This window comes from Chrysemys picta, chromosome 10 (genome assembly GCF_011386835.1).
Source record: "Chrysemys picta bellii isolate R12L10 chromosome 10, ASM1138683v2, whole genome shotgun sequence".
In the NCBI taxonomy this organism is placed as follows: domain Eukaryota; kingdom Metazoa; phylum Chordata; order Testudines; family Emydidae; genus Chrysemys; species Chrysemys picta.
The window spans coordinates 54,057,571-54,079,507 of NC_088800.1; the positions used below are offsets into that span (position 1 = coordinate 54,057,571).

Sequence of the window (21,937 nt, forward strand, 5' to 3'; positions counted from 1 at the left end):
AGGGAAACCGGCTTAGTCAGTTTCTGCATAAAGCTGAACTAGATGCAATAGGAAACTGACTAGGATTAGTCAATTTCCCTTGGCCTCCACCTCCCCTGTTGCTGGGCTCATCTTAGACCTGCCCCCTCCCCCAACTTCGTCTCCTCCCTTCCAGCTGCTGAGCAGCAATGTGAAATTAAGACTATTAATTTGCAGGGGGAATCTGAAAAGTTTCAGTAAATTTTACCAGCCTCTGGCACCACCTGTTCCTCTTCCTTCATCAGTGGGGCTAGTTCTTGTTTTCACACTTGATGTTTATATCACAAGAAGTTTGATATGACTGAGGCTATGTTTACACTACAGAGGTGATGCTGGTGGTGCCCTGGAGTTAGACACTGTTTACGCTGACAAGTTTTTCTGCTGCTGTAGGAACACCATCTCCCTGAACAACGCCAGCGATGCTTACAGAAATACTCTTGGGTCTTGCTGCATCTACACTGGGGGGCTTCAGGGGTTCTGTCATCTGAGGTGTGGGTTTTTCACGCCCTGATCAACATAGCTATGCGGGTACAAATTTTAAGTGTAAACCAAGCCTGAGTCTAACCACCACTGATTTGACTCATATTCACCTATGTTACAGGGTTAGTTGCTTACCCCAAGAGCGTCTTTCTGTAACCTTTAATCATAATACTCAAAAACCAGTGGGAGAACACTTTAACCTGTCTGGTCATTCAGTGACAGACCTGCGGGTGGCTATATTACAACAGAAAAACTTCAAAAACAGACTCCAACGAGAGACTGCTGAGCTGGAATTGATATGCAAACTAGACACAATCAACAAAGGATTGAATAAGGACTGGGAATGGCTGAGCCATTACAAACATTGAATCTATCTCCCCTTGTAAGTATTCTCACACTTCTTATCAAACTGTCTGTACTGGGCTAGCTTGATTATCACTTCAAAAGTTATTTTTTCTCTTACTTAATTGGCCTCTCAGAGTTGGTAAGACAACTCCCACCTGTTTATGCTCTCTGTATGTGTGTATATATATCTCCTCAATATATGTTCCATTCTATATGCATCCGAAGAAGTGGGCTGTAGTCCATGAAAGCTTATGCTCTAATAAATTTGTTAGTCTCTAAGGTGCCACAAGTACTCCTGTTCTTTTTTCTGTAACCTATTGCTATTCTTGCTACTGTGGAATAGCTGTGGGAAGCTATTCCTTGCTAGTGTGGAATAGCTTTATTGCTGTGTCCAGTCTTGGCTTCACTAACATTACTACAATATTACAGTCCTGTCCAAACACATGTACCTACTGCTGGAGAAAAGACCTACCACTGGAGTTTGTGTTAACATGCAAATTTTGAGAGAAACAACAGCCAATTTTCCGGCATCATTAATTGGACACCTGTATTAACAGCTGGAAACTGTTTTCACAACATGGCTAGCAATTCAATTCCAACTCTATTTCTCTAATCTAGTGGTCAGGGGCATTGTCTGAGAGTCAGAAATTGGAAGAATTATTCCTAACTCTGTCATTAGCTATATGATCTTGCACAAGACCCAACCAACGTACCCCAGTTTATCCATCTGTTACTTGGGGATGCTGCTTACCTAAGAGGAGTGGAAATTATTGTATAGTGGTTTGTCCAAAGATAATCTGAATTTCAAAGTTGGTGTCAAACAAAGTCTTTCACAGTTTTTTTTCTCTCTCTCTCTCTCTCTCGCACACACACACACACACACACACACACACACACACACACACACACACACACACACACACACTCTCTCTCTCACTCTCACTCTCTGTGTATGTTAACTTGTATGGAATACTGTGTCCCTCTCTCAAGGGGAAGTACTGTATGTACCTTATCTTCTTTAAAATCCCTGGATACACTGACTGGAGCCTCTTACATGAGATGGAAAATTAAAACTGGCTGAGTTTCTCTGGCCTGGCTACATAAGGAAATTAGGTTGGTATAACTACATTGCTCAAAGCTGTGAAAAATCCACACTCCTGAGTAAGGCCGTTAAACCCACCAAATCCCAGGTGTAGATAGCACTAGCTACCACCTCTGGGGGAGATAGATGAACTATGCTGACAGGGGAACCCCACCTATTGGCATAGGTAGTGTCTTCACTGAAGCACTACAGCAGCTCTGCTTTAAGTGTAGACAGGCCCTAAGTTATCATCATCAACAGCAGCTGAGAACAGGTCTTCTGTAGCACTCCTCATTCTCAAAGTGCTTTACTAAAGAGGTCAGTAGCATTAGCCCCATGTTGTGGGGAAACTAAGGCACAGAGCAGGGACATGACTTGCCCAAGATCTCCCTGCTCTGCCGTCATGCCTGCTGTGTATAGTAGCCAAATCTCCTGAGTGCTAGTTTGGTGCTCTATCCATTAGGCTGCACTGCCTCCCACTGTGCACACCTTGGGGAGAACAGGTATGGCATTCCTCTCCTCTTGTTTTACCCCTCCTCCCCCTATGTATTTGGGGGCCCAGCTAGCTCAGCATAGGAGTTCAGCAAAGCAGAGCAGGGCACATCTGCTACTTTCTCCTGTTTCAGGCTCCCAAGGGCCCTGAGGTGGGAGGCTGGCCTTCATGCACAGCCTGGCCTTGCCTATTGGTCTGGTTAGTCTGTGGGGGACAGACACACAGGACAAGTCTCCTCCTCACACCTGCTAGTCAGACAAACAACAAAGCAGCCTGTGGCTGGCTGGGTGCTAGAGGGATCCCTGGCATACTGGTAGCTGGGGATGGTGGTAGTTAAAGGGGAATGCAGTGACATCAACAGGGTGCAGGGTACAGCCAGGGCACAGTATGTACAGTGGGTAGAGCCAGGCCTTAGCAGGGTAGGATCACAGTGCTGGGGCAATGATCTCTTGCTGATGTCCGCTCACCCCCTCCTCAAGTTGATAGGCACAGATTCCCTGCCCCCGGATGGGCTGGAAGCGAAGATCCCACCTAAGGCCTGGCAACTGGCACAACCAGGCAGTAAGGAAGGTGGGGGCTAGGAAAGGGGGCTCCCCAGGCAGGTGAGTGGCCCTGGGGAGGAAAGGTATGCACTCCAGGACATGCCTCTGGAGATTGATCCTAGGCAGCCCCGTAATAGACATGGGGCTGGAGCAGGATTCAAACTGTGGGAGGCTCTGGCCTGGTGCACCAGCCCCCAGCTTCACGCTGCCACTCCGGGGAGCAGGGTGGGGAGAGAACCGGGCTGGCACCCTCTGCCCTGTGAAGGGTGATCCTGAGGCAGACAGGGGCAGGCCGAAGTGTGGGGTTAGGGCTCCGGCGATCCCCGCAGCGCGGTGCGAGCTGGGGGGCGGGATGCCGGCCGGGGGGCAAGGTGCTTTCCGTAAGGGGGCGGCGCTGCGGCCTGTTCCCGAGCTCCCACAGGCCGGCCCAGTGCCCTGCAGGGCCCAGCCGCGCGGGGAGCCGAGCGCGGCCCAGCGGCTCTGGACGCTGCTAGTATAGGGCCAACGCGCCCTGCGTCGCTCCGGCCCGGCCCACTCAGCCGGGGGAGGCGCCGCTCTGGGCGGGCCGAATCGGCACCGCCCCCGTCGGGGCTCCCCGGATCGCGGCTGGGCTGAGCTGTTCAGCTGCTCGCCAGCCGGTACCCCGGGCCGGGCGGTGTCACTGCCGAGCGAGCCCGCGGGGACCGGGCACGGGCCACCCTGGCCGTGCCGGACACGGACCAGTGCAGGGGGACTCCCCCAGCGCAGACGCGCGCTACCGCCTCCATTCCCGGGGCAGCTCTGGCTCTGGGTCCCCTCCCCGGCCGTGCAATGTGCCCGATCGGCCATGCATCCTCCCCCATGTGCGGAGCCAGCCCTTCCCCTCCCCCGCCTCCCACCCAGGTGCGGGGCAAGCCCTATCCCTTCTCCCCCCGTGCGGGACCAGTCCTACCCCTTCACCCCTCCCCCCGTGTGGAGTCGACCCTGCCTCGTGTGCATCGCCCCATCTGCAGGGCTAATTATCCCCCCTTCCCCACCGTGCATTGACCCCTCCCCGTCCGGGGCCAGCCTCCCCCTCTCCACCGCGTGCATCCCCCCAATGTGTGCCCACCCCTGCCCGTGCATTCCCCCCCATGTGCGGGGCTAGCCCAACGCCTCTCTCCCACTCCCCCGTGCGGGGCTAGCCCTACCCCTTTCCGCCTCGTGCATTTCCTTCACCCCCGCCCCCCCATGTGTGGGGCCGACCCTGCCTCGTGCATCCCCCCCATACGCAGGGCCGGCTCTGCCCCTCCCCCCGTCGTGCATCCCCCGCCCCCCTTGGCTGCTCCGGGCCCCGCTTGCCAAGCTGTCAGCTGATGGGCCGCATCACCCCGTAGTGGCGCAGGGAGCCGGGCAGCCCGGGCGCGGGTGGGGGCGACGCTGGGGCGCGGGCTGCGGCGGGGTCGCTGCGGGGCGGTGGCGCGGCGCTGCGGGGGGGGTGCGAGGGGGCGGTGGAGGCCGCGGGGGCGGCGCGGAGGGGGCCGGGGCGGCGGCAAATAGTCCTTTGTTTACATGGGCCGGTGGCTGGCGGAGGCGGCGCCGCCGGGGGAGGGAGCGCTGCGCTCGCACCAGCTGTTTCCCGCCTTGAGCGGCAGAGGCGCGGCGCGCTCAGCTGGGGCCGGTTCCCGCATGGAGTACTTCATGGTGCCCGCGCAGAAGGTGCCCGCGCTGCAGCACTTCAGGAAGTCAGAGAAGGAGGTGATCGGCGGGCTCTGCAGGTGGGTGCCGCCCGCGCGCACTGGGGGGCTCGCGGGGCGCGGGCCGGACGGCGCGGCTTGCCGGAGCACGTGGGGCCGCGCGTGGCGCTGAAGCCCGGGGCCGCGTGCGGGGCCCGGCGGGAGCACCGCGCCGCCCGGCTGTGGCGGGTCCCCCCTCCCCCGGACTGGGGTGCGGGCCGGGCCGTGCGTGCCCTGCCTGCCGGCCGCATGTTGGGGGAGCTTTAAAGGGGGGTGTGTTTACTACGGGGCCTGGCCGTGACTCGGCAGCCCTCCCGCGGGGGGCGGGCCCGCGCGCCGGGGCCGCCGGGACATGTAGTGCGACGGCCGGGGCCCTGTGGGGAATGTAGGCGCCCGGCCACGCTGCCCCACACAAAGCGGGCCCGGCCCTGGCGGACGCGTGGGCCGAGTGCCGCGGCGGAGCGAGGAGCTGCCTGTTCCCCGCGGGGGTTGCAGCGCCCCGGCCCACGCGTGCGCGGCCCACGGTGCGTGCAGCAGCTGGTAGGGGCGGGCCCAACTGCCGCTCGCCACAGGCTGCGGGGAAGGAGCGGGCCCGGCCCAGCAGCGTGGCCATGTGGCCGCTCCGGCGGACTGTGTTGGGCAGGTGCCTCCGGCGGCCCCGTGCCCTCTGCTTGGAGGGTTGGTTACAGCCCGGGCCCCTGCGCCCCGAACGAGCCCGGAGCCGCGTGCGGGCTGCACGTGGAGATGCACTCCCCGCTGGGCCGGGGACACAGCCCGCGGGCAGCACCACTGTGCGGGGCCGGGAGTACCCATTGAACCTGTGTCGGGGCCACCTGGGGAGGCAGGAATGGTACCACTCGAAGCTGGTTTTCTTTCACCCCCCTTCCCCCGGCACATTAATGCCCCCCTGTATATTTGGACCTTGGAGATCCACTGTTGGTTGACTAAGTTAAACAGCATCGCTATGGCAAGAACAAGGTGTTAAGTTAGTACATGCAGTGGGGAAACTCTCCCAGTACCTCCAGAAAGATGCCCCATTTACAAATTGGGGACATGCAACTTACCAGCTGTATGGATACCGGAAAGGTCTAAACGGATGTGCTAAGTAAGGCTCCAGAAAGTCCTTTTCTTCATAATCTTTCACACTCTTGCCCATCTTAGTGGCCTGGAGGGATTCGCTGTATAGAAAGAGTTGGACTCTTACACTTGTGTACTAATCTTCAGAATGAAAACTGGGAGGGAAGTAGCCAGAATACACAAATGCTGTAACTAACTTGGTTCCATTTACAAAGGGGGACCTGCTATTGAGCAGCTTGCATCATGAGAAGGAAATTGTCCTTTATGCTATTGTAAATATTGAGGATCACAATTTGGTGTAGTCTTTGCCATATGGAATTGCTTCGCACCTTAGCATAAACTAATACATATATATTTTAAAAAGTACCTTCAGGATATTATCTTGTGAGAGCAGCGCTAAAATATAAGCTTCTCTCTGCCTACAGGATGCTGGCTTTATTTAAAATGTCGCACAGCTGGCCTATTTCCTACTCAAATATCGGTGCTGGACAGGTGGTGAGGGCCATCTTTAGTTAACTGCAGGGGAGATTCAAACCTGTGTTTGAAGGCCTGCCCAGATGGGTGCCACCAACAGTATTCTTTCTGTGGCTCATTTAAGCTTTCTAGAAGTTTAGGATAGGAAAAAGGAATCCTTCCATGAGCACCTTGAAGCTGTATTCATCTAGAACAGTGGTTCTCAACCAGGGGTCCAGGGGCCATGAGCAGGTTTTAGGGGATCCGCCAAGCAGGACCAGTGTTAGACTCACTGGGGCCCAGGGCAGAAAGCCTAAGCCCTGCTGTGCAGGGCTGAAGCCCAGGGCCCTGAGCCTGCCACCTGAGGCTGGAGCAGAAGCCTGAGCAACTGTGTGAGGCGCCCTGTGGCAATTGCTCTGCAGGCTACCCCTGAACGCCAGCCCTGGCTTTTCTATGTAGAAAACAGTTGTTGTGGCACAGGTGGGCTGTGGAGTTTTTATAGCATGTGCGGGGGGACCTTGGGAAGAAAAAGGTTAAGAACCCCTGATCTAGAATATCCTGCTTAGAAGGGCATTGACCATTACTTTGGGTAGAATTTTACAGAACGATGTATTCACTCATCCCCTGGGAAGCTTGAGAATAAAATCTGCATCTTTTCAGTTTCACACACATTAGATAGTTACAGAATAGTTGCCCAAGGGTGTTATTTCTGAATTTTATTTTTTATTGTTGCGGGGAGGGGGGAGCACTGAGATGCATTTGTTTTAGATTAATAAAACCACCACAACTTTTGTGAGACAGAACAGGTTTGTATCTTTGCTTTCACTTGGTGATTGGAACATTTTCCACTTGACACCAGGATAACATTAACGTCTTAGACTGTACGGGGATGACTTCCCATAGTCTGTTTCACTGCTGAAGGAGAAGATGAAGTTCTACTTAAACACCCAGAATGCTGTAGGAAGGCTGTATCCCTAGAGTTCTTTGGAATATCGTGGGTTCGTAGAAACCCTATGATCACTTTCTGTAGGAATTTCATTTTATTCTGAGACTTATTAGTTTGGGTACACTTGTGCAGGAACAACTAGCACTGGTGAGAGTGAACCTGTTTTCAAATACCACCTTCATTCTGATGAACAAGTCATTGGTATACAGGTTGGAAGACTGACTACTGCTTACGTCTCCATATCTTCGGTGTCTGGAGACTGGTTTATTGATTAAGTGGGTCTCGCACTAAGTATATAACTTAAAGAATCTCCAGTGAGAACTGCCTTTTGTTTAGACTGACTTGTCTCCCTTCAGCTGTTTTATATAGCAGCTTTATTCTGCTGAATAACTAGCCAGTGTTTGTACTTAGCATGCACGTATCTTCCAAGTGAAGTGTGGTTATTTTATTTATTCCCAACTAAATGAGAGCTGAAGTTACAGAGACAAGGAGGGTGGGGACCAAAGTCTGTTGGTGAGAGAGACAAGCTTTCGCGCTTATACAGAGCTCATCTTCAGGTCTGGGTGAAGTTACAGGTATTTCATGATGCTGCCATAGAATTCCCTAATGCTGTGCTGCGAGTTCTAATCCAAGACTCAGTATGTCAACACTGTTTTTTGTCAGTTTCCTCTCCCCTGTAAATGAAAGCTGGGGCAGAAGTATCAGGAACCCCATGGCAGAATTGGTCCTCTGTCAGAGACTTGAGTGCAATTGGTAGTCTTCTGATCCAGTAGATTAGAGGCTGGTATGGTGCAGGCTGGTTCTAGGCAAGCTTCTTCCTGCCTAGCTGTATGAAAGAACCTTGCTTCTCATCTGCAGCGTCCTACCCTGCTCTGGATCTCTTTTGAGCAGAGACTGAGTCATATTGAATTGTATTTTTGTGTGGGGGGGGGAAGGGGCTATGAATAAATGTCTGAAGGGACTCACATGAAAATCCATTGAACTTGCTTTATTTGTGACAGATGTCTAAATCTGCACTCTAGCCTCCCAAGGTAAAAGATCAAGGTACTAACTTCCACTGTCATATTTAATCCACCAGGCTAGCTTCTAAATGCATTTTTCTCTGTTTAGTTCTGTCACTTTTTTAAAAAGTCTTTCCCCAGGAAGAACAGTTTGGGGGAAGGTTATGAGAGGTCCCCGATGAGGAAATGGGCTCTTCCTCTTTCTCTCTTAAGAACCTCTGCTTCCTAGATGGCCCTCTTGAGCCACCTTGGTCTAATTTCCTCATGGGCCAAAGGTTTAGACTCTCCCAGACACAGATAGGAGCTGGGGCTCATACTTGTGCTCAAAGGAAAGCCATAGCGGCCACATGCAAAACTTCAGGGTTGCACTTGCAAAAAATAAAAATAAAATAAAGTAGGCATCTGCAATCTGCTCCATCTTTAATATGGGGATGATGATCAGAAAGGCTACAGGCCCAGCTCAGGCCAGAATGGAGCAGATCACTGCCTTGTTAAAGACGAGGATGGCTTGGGATTTTTGGTGTAGAACAGTTGGACTAGTGGGTCTTGTTCCGGCCAAGCCTGGGTTAGAGGAAGTCCTGCTGCCCCACTCGGTGTTGGCCTTCTGGTTTGTGGCCACCGACCAGGGTATTTCTGGACCGATCCAGGGGGAATTTGTGGGATCACTGGTTTTGTGAGGATGTAGGGTAGGAAAGAGTTAACCTCAATATATGTCAGAGGGGTTGTTATATCCTTCTCTCTTTCCGCAATCTGTTCTTGCCTCCTCATTTCTTGTAATGAGTGGTGTAATCAGAAAGAGTTTGATCCCCTATCCCAATGTAATCCCTTATTCCTCCCCAATATCAGTTTTACTCAGCCATGGCTGTGTTCACTGGAGTTTGTGACCTACCTGCTGTGACTACTATACCTTTGCTCCTTCTCCTCTTTGCTCATCTCGCTCTCCATTTACCTGATGTTTTATCTGCCGCATCAACTGAGGTTTTCGCTGACACTGAGGCTGACAATCCCCAGCGTAGAGCTATAGTGCTGGAGGTGGAGGGCCCCAGACTGGAACTGCCTATGCCACAATTCAGGTTTGAGCGTAAATCTTGTTACTTTCAGGGCACAGTGTAAGATCCCTCCCTCCATACAAGCGTCTTCCCCCTCTGCCTCTGTAAAATAGCCTGGCTGCCTTCTCCTAGCTCATACAGTTAAAATGCCCTCTTTCGGACAGGAGCTATGGTGTGGTTTGCAGAGCAAGTTCAGCTCCTATTCTGGACAGTGGCCAAAGTGACTATGTGTGTGCCTACATTCTGCAATGTTGAGTAGATTCAAGATGCAGCTGGATAAATGGCTTTTCCCAAGCAGACTTAACCCTTCTCCGCCCAGGGATACTTATTTACCCCTCTTCTCCCCCCCCCAAAAAGTATAAAGTGGAGGTGGAATTCTTGTTACTCTGCTTCTGCCTCATCACTTATTGTCTCTGATGCAGAGTGTAGGGCTGCATTGCTGTTCTCTGATGAACCGCAAGGAGTAAATGACCCCACGCTCTGCTGCTAGCAACTAGGTCCTCCTTGTGTGTCCCAGAATCCTTTGTGGCATGTCACCTAGCATTGCAGGAGTCTAGGTTTAGTGACTTATGGGATGCCCTTGGCATCTGAGGAGAATTCAGTTGCGACTGTTGACTGCACTTCATCAGGAAATGAAGGAATGCCTGGGGTCATGCTAGGCCCTTCTCCAACATCCCCAATGCAACCAATTCTGTCAGCTTTCTTGGAGATAAGTTGTGAGCCCGCTGCAATATCCAATTTGAGGGATCCATTTTTGGCTGGTCCATTTCATCACTGTTGTCCCTTCCCCCAGAGAAGGTGATTCGTGCTGTGTGAGCTCAGACTGTGGCTTCTTAGCATGTAGAAATAAGATGCCTGTTCCCATGGGGATGTTTCACAATAGTGGGAATGAAAGGTGAGGGCCCCCAGAGCAGCTTTCTCAATGGTCCTGCCTGCACCTGCACTGGAGTCATGCTTGCCCCATGAAGCCCTGCTATCCACCTGCAGGGCCAGAGCTGATCTGCAAGATTGTTTGCCTTGAGTGGGGAAGTGGCCTTAGAGTTAGTAGTGAGAGACTGTCTTGTCTTGTCTTCAGATCCTTCTGAATATATTTGGTGAATAGTCATGTACTTTCACTTGTGCTTTTTTCACTCTTGCTGTGTGACCAATAGCACAATGGGGTTCCATGTTCAGTGACTGTGGCGTAAGAAGGTATTTCCCCTAACTGTCAGGCTGTGAACTCTGAGAGACAAGCTGGGTTCCTTCTTGCCCATCTTCCTCAGTAACCAAGGCACTGCCAGATGCACGGCTCTGAGTGATACTTGTGCAATCCCATTGCCTTCACTAGGGTTGCTCAGGAAAAGTTGAAAGTGGAATTTGGCTCAGCAGTTGATTTAGTTAAGAAACCTGGTGTGCAAGACTGAATAGAGCAGACCTGTGCTCGCTGGGCTAATGCAAGCCAGAATGTACTTTAGGGGACCCTGAATAAACATGGGCACAGGTCTGACAGCTGCTCTTCAGAACAGAACTGTGCTTTAAGGGATAGCTCAGTGGTCCACCATCCGCTCGGTAGAAGGGGAGACCACCGAGATACCGATCCGCAGCGGCATGAAGCAGGGTTGCTCCCTCAGCCCGATTGTCTTCAGCCTCGCACTCTTGTGGCGTGAACCCCAGTCTCGGTTCTCTTGTCGCTCCTCCCTTGGGGCTCTGGCTTTCGGAGCCTTCTGCTTCCTGGGGTGGTAAGAACGTGTCAGTTATATAATGCAGAGCTCTTGTCTAGGGGCTTTGCTCTTTCCTCTCCTGTCACTTTGGCTGTGATGTGATGAACTTGTGGGTGCTGCCTTGAAGTTCAGCAGCTTCTTTATGACTTGACATTACTGGCTACTGACCCCACCCTTAGCGGTGACCTTAGAAGTTGGACTTCAGCCCACAAAAGGAGAAGATTGAGAGGTCTGGCTGAGTCTCTGGCCCTGTTGTGCCCAGGGGCTGGCTCATACCTTATGTATTGGATCACCCCCATTAGCCCTCTCTGCACTTCTGTTGTATAACCTGAACAAAAATGGGCAAATAAACCGTAAATCTCTACCTGCAATTTCAAGCGATGTGATCTTTCTTCGCTCTAGGAAACAGTTGCTAGTCTTTAGTACTTTGCATTTGTATAGCTCCTTCTATCTGAGGATCTCCTAGCACTTGTGGTGTCTTCCTTTGCTGGCTGACTTTGCAGGTTGATTGTAGCATGCTTGGCACAGCTGGCCAGGACTGGTGACTGCAAGACACATCAGGGTAGTTAACAGAGAGGAAAGTGGCTGTCAGGGTGAGTTAATACGGAATCTCTCAGGGGCTGAGATCTTGCTGGCTGTTAACAAGTGACAGTGAATAGCAGGTGGCTGGAAGTGCAATTTTCATTGTTCTTGAATTCCAGCATGACTTTAGTAACTGAATTCTCATGCAGTCTTGGCTATCATACATACATATGGATAGTCCATACCCTTAGAAAGCTGCTTTCTAAGTCTAATTCTTGATATAGCGGCTACTAACATCGTGATGGGAAAATACAAGAAATGCAAGATAGTAATCAGAAAGATGTGGTCTGTGGTTTTTTAAAGGCATGCATCTCATGGCTGGTCAGGGCTAGAAACCACCTCTCTAGCATTAAGTAGCATTCCCAACTCTCCAATGGCCTAAAGCTTTTAGGTGATTTGCAAGGTATGTGACCTTTGAAATTGCCACTGGTCTTTTCTAAAGCGTTGTGTGTCTGGCAGTGGGCCAGGATTGCTATTCCAAGGCCTGGGCCATGGATCAGTCTCTGGTTGCTCTGTGAGATGGGCCACATGGGCAGGTTTGTTAGGAGGGTGAGGCTGCTGGTCGAGCATTGCCTGGAAAGCATGGAGGGGTAGATCCAGAGCTGGGGTTGCTGTGTAAACACTGCTTCACCTCGTTGTGGAGTTCAACTTCCTCTTTTGGTTTTAATAACCCTAATACAGAATATATTTTAAGTCATCCAGTTCTCTTTTCCTTCCCCAGGCCTCAAAAATGCCATCTGTTGAGGAAAAGTCTGGACTAGGAATATGGGTTGGCATGGTTTTAAACATTAGTGTAGACAGGGTTTAAAAACTTGTGAGCCTGTCATGGTCAAGCCCGCGTTCCCTCGCAGGACTGATCCCAATGTTTCTTCCTCCTTCTCTCCCTCCAGCTAGCTGCTTGGTGGTGGTTGGTGTGGGAAGTGTTTTCCTGGCCAGTCTGCCAGATCACTCGGGAACAGAACGCGCAGCGGAGGCAGCAGGAAGCAGGCGGGAGCCGTGGCTTTGGGTGGGGCGGGGGCTGCCTCTGCTGGGAGTGATCATCTGGAAGCCATCAGCAGGAGGGGGAGGGGGCCTCTCATCCGATTCTACCAGGGCCACACACGCAGGCTGGCCCTGCAGGGACCTCAGCTTAGATGCTTGCCTCTTTCTTACCATGGTGTGGGGGGGGGCGGGGGGGAGGAAGGATGGTGAGTAACCAGAGGCCCTTGCTGCAGCTCACAAGCTCTTTTAATCTTTTAATCCTCCCTCTTCCCTGCCCAGCCCTGCACCTTTCAGCAGCCCTCAGACACTGGTCACTGCAGCAGCTGAGGAGTCACAGCTCCATCCTGGAGGAGCTGTGATTCCTCAGCTGCTGCAATGACCAGCTCAGGGCCTGGCTCTGCTCTGCTGGTACTGGAGGGTCCCTTTACCTTGGTCTTGCTTAGCACCTTTGAACTGAAGGATTCCAAAGACTCTTCCCATCTTTCTGTATTGGAGTCATTGTGTCAACTGGTGAAAGAGCCCCGCAGGGACTGAACCTAGCCATTTCATAGTGCAGGTGACCAGTCCACAGCAGGGTAGGACAGCAAGGAGAGGCCACTGTGTCCAGTTGAAAGTGAATGGGTTGTTCAATGAAGTAGAAGGTAATGACCAAGTTAGAAGTTGGGCAGGATGCTGGGGCTGACACCTTGTCTTACAAGAGGTACCCTGGGCCCCAATGAATACGTATGTCCAGGCCCTCCGTTCTAAGCCTTATCTGAAAGATGCAGGGTCCTTAGTCTCATGCCGGGGCATTGGGTGTTCTTAATATTAATTCAGGGAGGAGTGCCACCTACTGCGTCACCACTTTCTTCAGCACCTTGGATTTTCTTTAGTGGCCTCCTAGCCAAGCTTTGTTCTGCTCTGATCCTGCATAGCTCTGGAGGTTGCAAGAGATCCCAGCCTGCGGTGGTGTGGATGTAGAATGAGAATTGGGGAGTGGACAGACTTTGAATCCCACCTTCTGCTTGCAGTGAGGGTGGGGAAACTCCTCTTTTCCCCCACCTCGCTTTGGGCTCAATAAACTGTCGCCATTAATAGGAGCAGAGTTCCAAAGCAGTTAGTTTCTCCCTTTCTCTGGGACTCAGTTTGGAAAGCTGATTGCTCCCCCAACCACTGGAATGCTGTGGTGTCCCTCCCAGGTGTGGTCCCCATTCCTAGCTCTTCCCTCCCTCTGCCCTAAAATCACATGGATGCTGCTCTGTCCTCCAGGGCAGCAGCACCTTGTCCTCTGCCTCTTCTGGGCAGAAAGTGCTTTAGGTAGGAAGTATGAGGCTGACGGGGTTTGGTTAGTTTCTGGAGGCACAGTAGCCCAAGAGGGAGTGACTGACACTGACTAGGTTTCTGTCTTTCCTTCAGGAGGATCAGCACCATCTTTACCTGCAGGACTGTCCCATGTGGCAGATCTTAAAATGCAGGGTCCCAGCAATCCTTGAATTTTTAAATACCTGGAGAAGGACCTAGGGACTGAGTTCTAGCCTCAATTTGGATTAGCCACATTCCCCGGACACCTCCAAATTGTCATGAAAATGACCCCCGTCCTACTCCAGGTGCAGGTATGCTCTCAGGTTATGATCACTGCCTGGAAAAAGGACTGTAGATCCATAGCTTGTGGTGAAGTGCAGGAGTGGCCGCTTCTCCATCTCAGGAGAATAGTCTTTTGTTTGGTTCCCTGAAAGTTTCTGTGCATACCAATCTGGTCCTTGCAAAACAGGTAGCATCTGGGAAGAGCACCCTCTGGGGTTCTTTCCTCTAATGCAATATATCCTCATGGTAAGAGTGAACCTCCATCTGCAGGTTGGGAGTGGGGGCTCTTGAGCATTGGCTGTCCTCGCTAACCCTCTCTCTCTCTCTCTCACAGCCTTGCCAACATCCCACTGACCCCAGAGACCCAGCGGGATCAGGAGCGGCGGATACGCAGGGAAATCGCAAACAGCAACGAGCGAAGGCGGATGCAGAGCATCAATGCCGGCTTCCAGTCTCTAAAAACCCTCATTCCACACACAGATGGGGAGAAGCTCAGTAAGGTGAGGGGGAGTCTGTGTCTGTATGGCTGTGAGGGTGTGCACGTGCCCCAGGGTCGGTCTCCAGATTCTGTCTGAGCTGCCAGGATCCTCTAGCTATTAACTTGTTGCTGACCCATTGCTTTGTAGCAGTGACATTCTGTCATTAAGTAACTAAACCTCCCAACTATGTGGATCTAAAAAAAGTCTCTAAATAAAATAAGCTCACTCAGAAAACTTCAGCTTGTAGTTAAGGTTGCTCTTGTGATTATGTAATGAGACGAGAACTTGGAGGGAGGGAAAGGTAATGTGAGCACTGAAATTATAGCGAAGGTAAGTAATATAGATGTTCCCTTAGCCTTGTAATTCATAGACTACACTAGTGATTGATATGTTAAGAGTTTGTTGACGTATTGTAGAGCAAATATGCAGGTTGCATTTTTCACGTCAAACCAATGAGTGGCGTGGCAAGATAACTGGAATATTTAGGTAAATTACCATCACTGGCCACTTCCCTGCTCTTTAGTGAACAGGGATTGTAAAACTGATGGTCTTGTTGCCTCATATGAAGCTGTTGCCAGTGAAGCAATTTTACCTGTGCTAATAGAATGTTCTGTGTGGGGAATTCCTGAGGCATGCACGTGCGATGTGCTTTAAATACCCAGGACATTGAAACAATCAAGGTGGCATAAACATGGAACGCTCTGCGTGCATTTGTTGATGCTAGCTCCCGGAGCCAAAAGTCCCAGCGCTGCTTCTGTCCTGAGCAATTCCTCCCAGGAGTTCTGGAGCAGGGAGTGGTGGTGGTGACAGGACTCATTCATACATTTTGGGGTGGGGTTTAGCAGTATCTTAAACCCTAGAGAGCTGAGAGCCTTTTCCCGTCTCCTGCAAGACTTAGGAGCTCTGTGGGAGACAAGGAGCAGAGTCTCTTACCTTTAAGAGTTCCTGGGCTTTGCAGGATGGGATTCTTTTGCCAGTGAGCCCCTTACAGCTTCTTGCGAGCAAACTGGCTTCCGCTGAAGCACATCATGGCCTATGCACGTAGCCAGCTAGGCACTGAAGCACTTAATTTCTACTAATATAAGACCAAGGAGCCCAGCAGGGTTTAGGAGCTCCTAAATCGCGGTGTTGCTAAAGTTCCCCCATGGTGTCTGGGCCACCTGGCTTGCTCTGTTCTCCCTTGGCCTTCCTGGAGCATATAAAGTTGTGGCAAATAGTGCTAGTAACTTTGGTCTTTGCAGCTGCTATTTATGGATGCTGCTGTGGACGTCTCATGCAGAGCTACAGCTTGCTATGGCTTTCCTTTTGCACCTGAAATGTCTTGTAAAAAATCGCAGGCATCTGAACAGTGGTAGACACCATCCCTGCTGTTCAAAAAGGATTAATTTAACCCCTTCAAATTGCAAAATGGAGCCCTGCAGCCCACCCCATGTATCCCCTTGGTGCGAGAATGTTGTCACACGTTTGCTTACACAGGGCTGTAAATGCTGCTCCTGCCGTGCTAAGTAGGCAGCTGCTAATGATGCTTCCAGAAAGAAAACAGTGCTGGGGAAAAGGTGGTGGTTTGGGGGGGGGGGAGGGATCTTCTGTTTGTTGGTGCAGCGTGGGTATCTCCCATGTTGCCCTGCCATTGTGCCTAGCTGACCTGGAGAGAATGCCCTCCCCATGGAGGAGAGGGAACTTGAAGTCTCATTCAGTTCTCCTCAGACTGCGATCAAAGGGGCCGGTTAGTGCTGCATACGCTGGTAGATTTTGTAACATGGAAACTTGTCCACTAGGAATTGGGCTGAGACCAAGCAACTTGCATCGCAGGCCACCAAGTAACTCTCAGATGCTAACCCCTGACTCTTTGGGGCATGGGCTCTGGAGCTTCCAGGAGGCAGCAAGCATGCTGTGGGTGGTCTAGGAGGCTGATGCTGGCATGGCCCATTGGCAGAGTGCTAGGAGCAGGTGTAAAGGCACGCCCAGAACAAGTTGGGGCTCCAGCTGGGGAAGGAGGTGGCTCACGGCTACCACCAGTGCACCAAGGGCCAAGGTGCATTTCAGTGTTTGGGGGGAGCTCCTTTTAGCACTTCACAGGCACTGAGGTGTGATTGTAAAGTGCTCGGTCTGGTCAGGGCTTGAGTGGGGAACACTTGTGGCTTAGGGACCTGGGAGGCAGATGACAGGGGACTCATCTTCACGTGGAGCTACTACACTGATGGGAGAGTTAATCTGGGAGCAGTGGTAGTTTGTCTTCTACCCCAAGTCGCCATTTGGTGCAAGGACTCCAGCTGTCTGACCATTCTTTTTGGAAGAGGCACACGAAAAAAATCTCTGGTTATATTCGTTGATGGGGGGGCCATGAGAGGGGAGATGGCTTGACACACTGACCTTCCTGTGCCACTAACCCTCTTTGCTGGTTCTCCCCAGGCGGCGATTCTCCAGCAAACAGCTGAATACATCTTCTCTCTGGAGCAGGAGAAGACTCGGTTACTGCAGCAGAACACACAGCTCAAGCGGTTCATCCAGGTAGTGTAGCTGCTGCTTTTCTCTCCGCTATTCCCCTTTCCTACCTCTCTGCCAGGAAAGCTCCAGAACATGGAATAACCCATGCCCCTTGGCCAGCATGAGAACCATTATTTATTGCCCAGTGTAATCCCCACCCGCCCCGGTCTCTCTCTCGCCCACCCACACCCCACAGTACTGGTTAGCTGATGGAATGTCGCTGGGTCTCTCTGTGCGTCACCTGTTGGGAGTTATTCTGCTCTCTCTGGGTGCGTGGCCAGTCAGGCCTGTTGCTTCTCCCCCAGACTCTTCCAGATCAGGAGTGGAAACCCTGCGGGGGTCGGAGGGGGGACTTCCTGCCACTCATCCTTGTGACATGCTGAAGTTGGGTATAGGCCTCATCCCTGCCTGGCTGTGTATCCCAGTTGTCTTAGCTGCTACAGCTGCCTTGTTGGCAGTGACTTTCCACTCTGATAATGTGCTCGATGCTTATGTAAGTGAGGGTCTGGTCTGGGTTCCTGACCTGCAGCCCTCCTCCTGGGACCCCACACAGCTACACCGAGGTGCATTGGCACAGCTATCTGGGACTGCAGTCAGAGGCTGCAGCCATGCAGCTCTCAGCACTAGTGGCGAATGCATGATGAGCCCAGAGCTCACATTTGCGGGTTTTTCAATATTCTGGCAGGGCCAAAGACGAGCTCGGTTTAACCCCTCGCTGGTGGGATGGCATTCACAGTGCTGCACCATCCCCTTGCTACTCCATTTCGGTGCGGCAGTTACTTGGGTCCAGGCTGGGGAGCCGACTGGTAAATCTAGTCGCATGTAACCAAAATATTAATGGCTTTTACAGGCTGGGTTACAGTTCTCCGGCCTTTCTGGAGAGTTGTCAGAGAAGGATATAGTATGGCTGGAGTGTGTCAGTGGCTCGTCCCTGGCTGTGATCTTATTGGCTATCAAATGAAGCAGGGTCAAGCCTGTGGATGGATTTTGTACGGGAAACTGACGAAAACTTGGGCACATCAGGAAGTGGTGGTGGTGACTGAGGGGAGAGAGCACTTTCCCTGGGCGTGGGTCCTGAACCCAGCATGGTGCCAGGAAACTACTGTGCTCCTGGAGGTGTCATGATCTGCTCTACCGGAGTGTTTGCTGAAATCTGTGTCACTAGGAGTGTTAACCCCCAAGTCTAGGCAAGTGCCAATGGGGTAATTAGTAACTGCTGGCACTTAGCCCTTTTCATCTGTAGGTCTTTTTTCACAAAGGGGCGGGGTAAAGGTTATTATCCCCCCCTTCAGAAGCTGAAGACTACAGTTGGATACAGAAAAGGAGTCTCCTGACTCCCAGCATTGCCACCGCTGCCCTGCGTTTACCCCGATATGGGTTCTTCGCTTGCTGCTGTCCTGTTCCTGTGTGCTACTGTGTTCCACTCCAGAGGTGGCTGCATTTTGCTGTGCAATCTGTGGCATGCTCTGGGATTCCTGTGGTGATGGAAGGGTGTTCGTTGACAGGCCTTGTGGTCACTGTTTGGTCCCTTTGCCTCTAACTTTGTGTTTGATTGGCAGGAGTTCAGTGGCTCCTCTCCGAAGCGGCGGCGGGCGGAGGACAAGGACGAGGGCATTGGCTCGCCGGACATCTGGGAGGATGAGAAGGCAGAGGATCTGCGCCGAGAAATGATCGAACTCCGACAGCAGCTCGACAAGGAGCGGTCGGTCCGCATGATGCTGGAGGAGCAGGTGAGGCCTGTAGGGGTGTGGGCAGCCTGGACACAAGGTAGCCAGTGCAAGGAGGGTGCTCTGCTGTCCAGGCTGGGGTGTCCGGGGGAACTGACAACCTCTGAGGAGCCTGTTCAGGGTAGTGACTGGAGGAAGGAGAGGACCCAGCCTGCACCACCTGGCTCCCTTTTGCTCTCAGCAGGGTGGTGGAGGCAGTCTGCAGTCTTGTGGCGCCCTCTAGTGCACAATGGCAGATCAACACAGATGAGATGTGCTGAGACACTAATTTCTCTGAAGTACCATCTGCCAGGAATCTTTGTCTTGGTGAAGCGACTACAATTTGTAAGCAGGTGGAGTGGGATCCTGGCACTCTGCCGGATGCTGTGTGCTATGTCCTGAAGGATATACACGCTGCCTTCCCAGTGTTCCAGCCATTTCCCCCCTTGGCTAAGGAGCTGCTGACGTGCTGTTGCTGCCCATGTCATTGTTTGCCTGTCAGTTGCCTACGTTCTGTGGCCACAGCATGTTCTTAGAGCCGGAGCCCTGATGGGCTACATCAGCCTCAGTCTTGCTGGGCACGCTCGTGTCTCTTGACACTCCATGTCTTCGCTGGTGTGCGTCGGAAGGTGGAGCAGGGCTGCTCCTGACCTCCAGGTTACGTCTGTGTGGCAGAGCTGTGTCCGTGATGGATGCCTGTGCTATCTCCCTAGGCCAGGATTTGCAGGGTGGCTGTTGTCTACAAGTTTTGCTCATGGCATTGAAATGTGGGGCATCTCCAGGGAGACTCCTGGAAGTCCAGTCTGAGGCTGGCCCCAAGTGTTTCAAAGAGTAAACTTCAAAACTCAGCCCTGAGCTCGTCAAAACAGCGGAGCACCAAACTGCACTTGCACCCGGTGATGGTGCAGACTGGGCTGTGAACTGCTAGGTCCAGTGAAGCGCACAGCTCCATTCCCATTGAAGCCAGGGGCTCTGCCCGGTGCTGGCTCCTTGGTGCACTTGGGCCTTCAGGACTTGAAGCCTGGATGCAGAGCTCTAGGTCATGAATGAGGTGGAACCTCCACAGTCGAGATGGAGGTGCTGACACTCCCTCCCTGAGGGCCCTGGCTCCAGGCAGCTTTGCATCAAGGCATTCAGATTTCCCCCCCCTCCAGAACTCTCCACTGAAAGGGGAGAGGGAGTGTGGATTCTGAGTATTGGTGTATGCTTGGTAACCTACCCTGATTGCTCCTGGTTCCCTGCAAGGTTTCAGTGAGGCCTTCCTTATCTGCTTGGAAGCATCCCTCTAGCCTGGACCCAGCAGATGGAGTTGGAGCACTTGTGCTGAGGCAGTTGGCTCTCCCACCACAGATGTCGATGTCTCTGCTTTCCAAAGCTAAGGCCTCCCAACTCCTCCCCCAATCCCCTCGATAATTCCAGCTGCCTGCATCAGGGCAGGCAGAGAACCAGGCTGACTGAGGCTGCTCTCTGGACTCGGATGATGCTAAATTCTCTCCCACTGTGGGAACACCAAATTCGTTCTCTTCACGTGAGGATTCTGCTCTTCCCTGGTTTCTACTGAAGCTCTTCAAGGTGGGTGACTTGGAGCTGAAGCCAGTCTGGGATTCCACCAGGGCCATGACTGAGAAGTACCTGGGCTAGGAACTCTCTCCAGCCAGATTGCCGTGCTCATGTATTTCATTTTGGCTCAGCTAGTGAAGGAGGGGTGCATTTGGCAGTTCTGTGACTACAGGGACCACATCGAAGTCGCTGGAGTAATGCATGGTGCCGTGGCCAGGCTAGCTTGGAACTAGGCGGCTGTTTCAAGGCAAGGCTGTCTCGGGGTGTTTCTGTTGCAGAGATCCTGTAACGCAGTGCTGCAGTCTCTTCTCCACACATACAGAGCCTCACTGCCTTGATTTGCTCTCAGTAGGGAATGCCATTACAGCCTCTGAACCTGGTCCCAAGGCCAGGAACCCCTTGTTCTTTAGCCCTCAGAGAGGTCCTTTTTTCATTGCAGGATGTCCCTTATTGCCTGTTTTTTGTATGAAGTTTTTTTGTTTCTAATTTATGGTCTCCTCTCAGGTGCAAAACATGCAAGCGGCTGAGACATTGAAGAGCCGTCTTACCTCATTGAGGTGTCTGTATTAAAGCACAGCGTGTTCTTGCCACTCCATGGGCTGTACTCCTTCTCTTGGTCATTCTGTGAGCTTCTTACTCTGCGTGGACCTCCTTGGGGGATGGTATCTTTAGGGAGGAGAGAGTCCCCTCTCCTCAGAGAAGCAGAGTGAAAGGGATCAAACAAACAGGGTTGTCACCTGCCTACCCAGTGTCTCTGATTTTGGGGCTCTCTCTCTTCCAGGTGTTCTGCTTGCACTGTTTCTGTTGGAGCCGAGGTTCTGACCATCATGACTTGTTATGGGAACTTCACCTTCAGCAGAGCTGAACAAAATGACTGGAGCTTCTGGAAGGCTGCATTTGTGTCCCCTCTGGAGGGTGACCGGTAGGGGGCCTGGTTCATGCCCCAGCCTGCTACCGCTGCCCCGGGGGATGAAAATCCTTTCAGAGCAGTGGGAGTCCTGTTGGTCTCATGCTAAGATCAAAGAGCAACAATCCTGTTGCAATGGTCTCCTCAGTGGAGTGGAGTTTCAGGTGGATAATCCCCTGGTGGCCAAGCAGAGAGCAGGGAGTTGCCTGTCTCTTCCAACACTGGTGGTAGCGATGGCTGGAACTCTCAGTAGCATGGCACGTGGATCACACTGGTACGGGAGTTTGAAGACAATGAATTGGCCCTTGCGTTAGTAGAGCAGAAACTTGTCAGGAGTCCCCTGACTTGATCCTATGCAAGACTGGCATGTAACAGTCTCAGCCTTTCAACAGGGGACATCTGCGCTGACCAAGGAGTGGAGCCCAGGCTCCAGAGTCATGTTAGATCTGTTCCTCCAACAGATCCGCATCTGATTTGTATCTTCCCTTGTGGGACTCTGGACATTTCTCCAAGCGGTGTTCACCTAACACCCAGCCTCACTGTGTTCCTCCCAGGGGCATGCTGTCAGGAAGACAAGCTCTTTCCTATCTCTTTGCTTCATTCATCCTTCTTCACTGCAGAAGCGCAGCATTAGGGAGTATGTCAGCCACGTGCTGCCACCTTGTGTAGCTGAGGCACCGGTTGCAGGGTCCTCACCACAGAGGAACATCCTTTGGCATTTGGCACTGGTTGCTCTCAGCAGTTGCTGAATTCTTTTGCTGCTGCTATGAGCAGCTCTGCCTCGTGGAAGCCT

The 21,937-nt window shown here is 52.3% G+C and overlaps 1 protein-coding gene across 3 annotated transcripts in view; it reads left to right on the forward strand.

The window, feature by feature from the left end:
- Window positions 1–4,463: 4,463 nt before the first annotated feature.
- TFAP4 (transcription factor AP-4) overlaps window positions 4,464–21,937 on the forward strand; it is a 39,435-nt gene continuing 21,961 nt past the window's right edge. The window contains exons 1-4 of one of the 3 annotated variants that reach the window (XM_024100644.3): window positions 4,464–4,695; window positions 14,340–14,505; window positions 16,897–16,995; window positions 18,531–18,701. In XM_024100644.3, coding sequence (XP_023956412.1) covers window positions 4,490–4,695; window positions 14,340–14,505; window positions 16,897–16,995; window positions 18,531–18,701 — 642 coding nt within the window. In that variant the 5' untranslated portion in view covers window positions 4,464–4,489. The remainder of the gene's footprint in view (window positions 4,696–14,339; window positions 14,506–16,896; window positions 16,996–18,530; window positions 18,702–21,937) is intronic. The other 2 variants (XM_024100645.3, XM_005306172.4) reach the window with 2 other exon arrangements.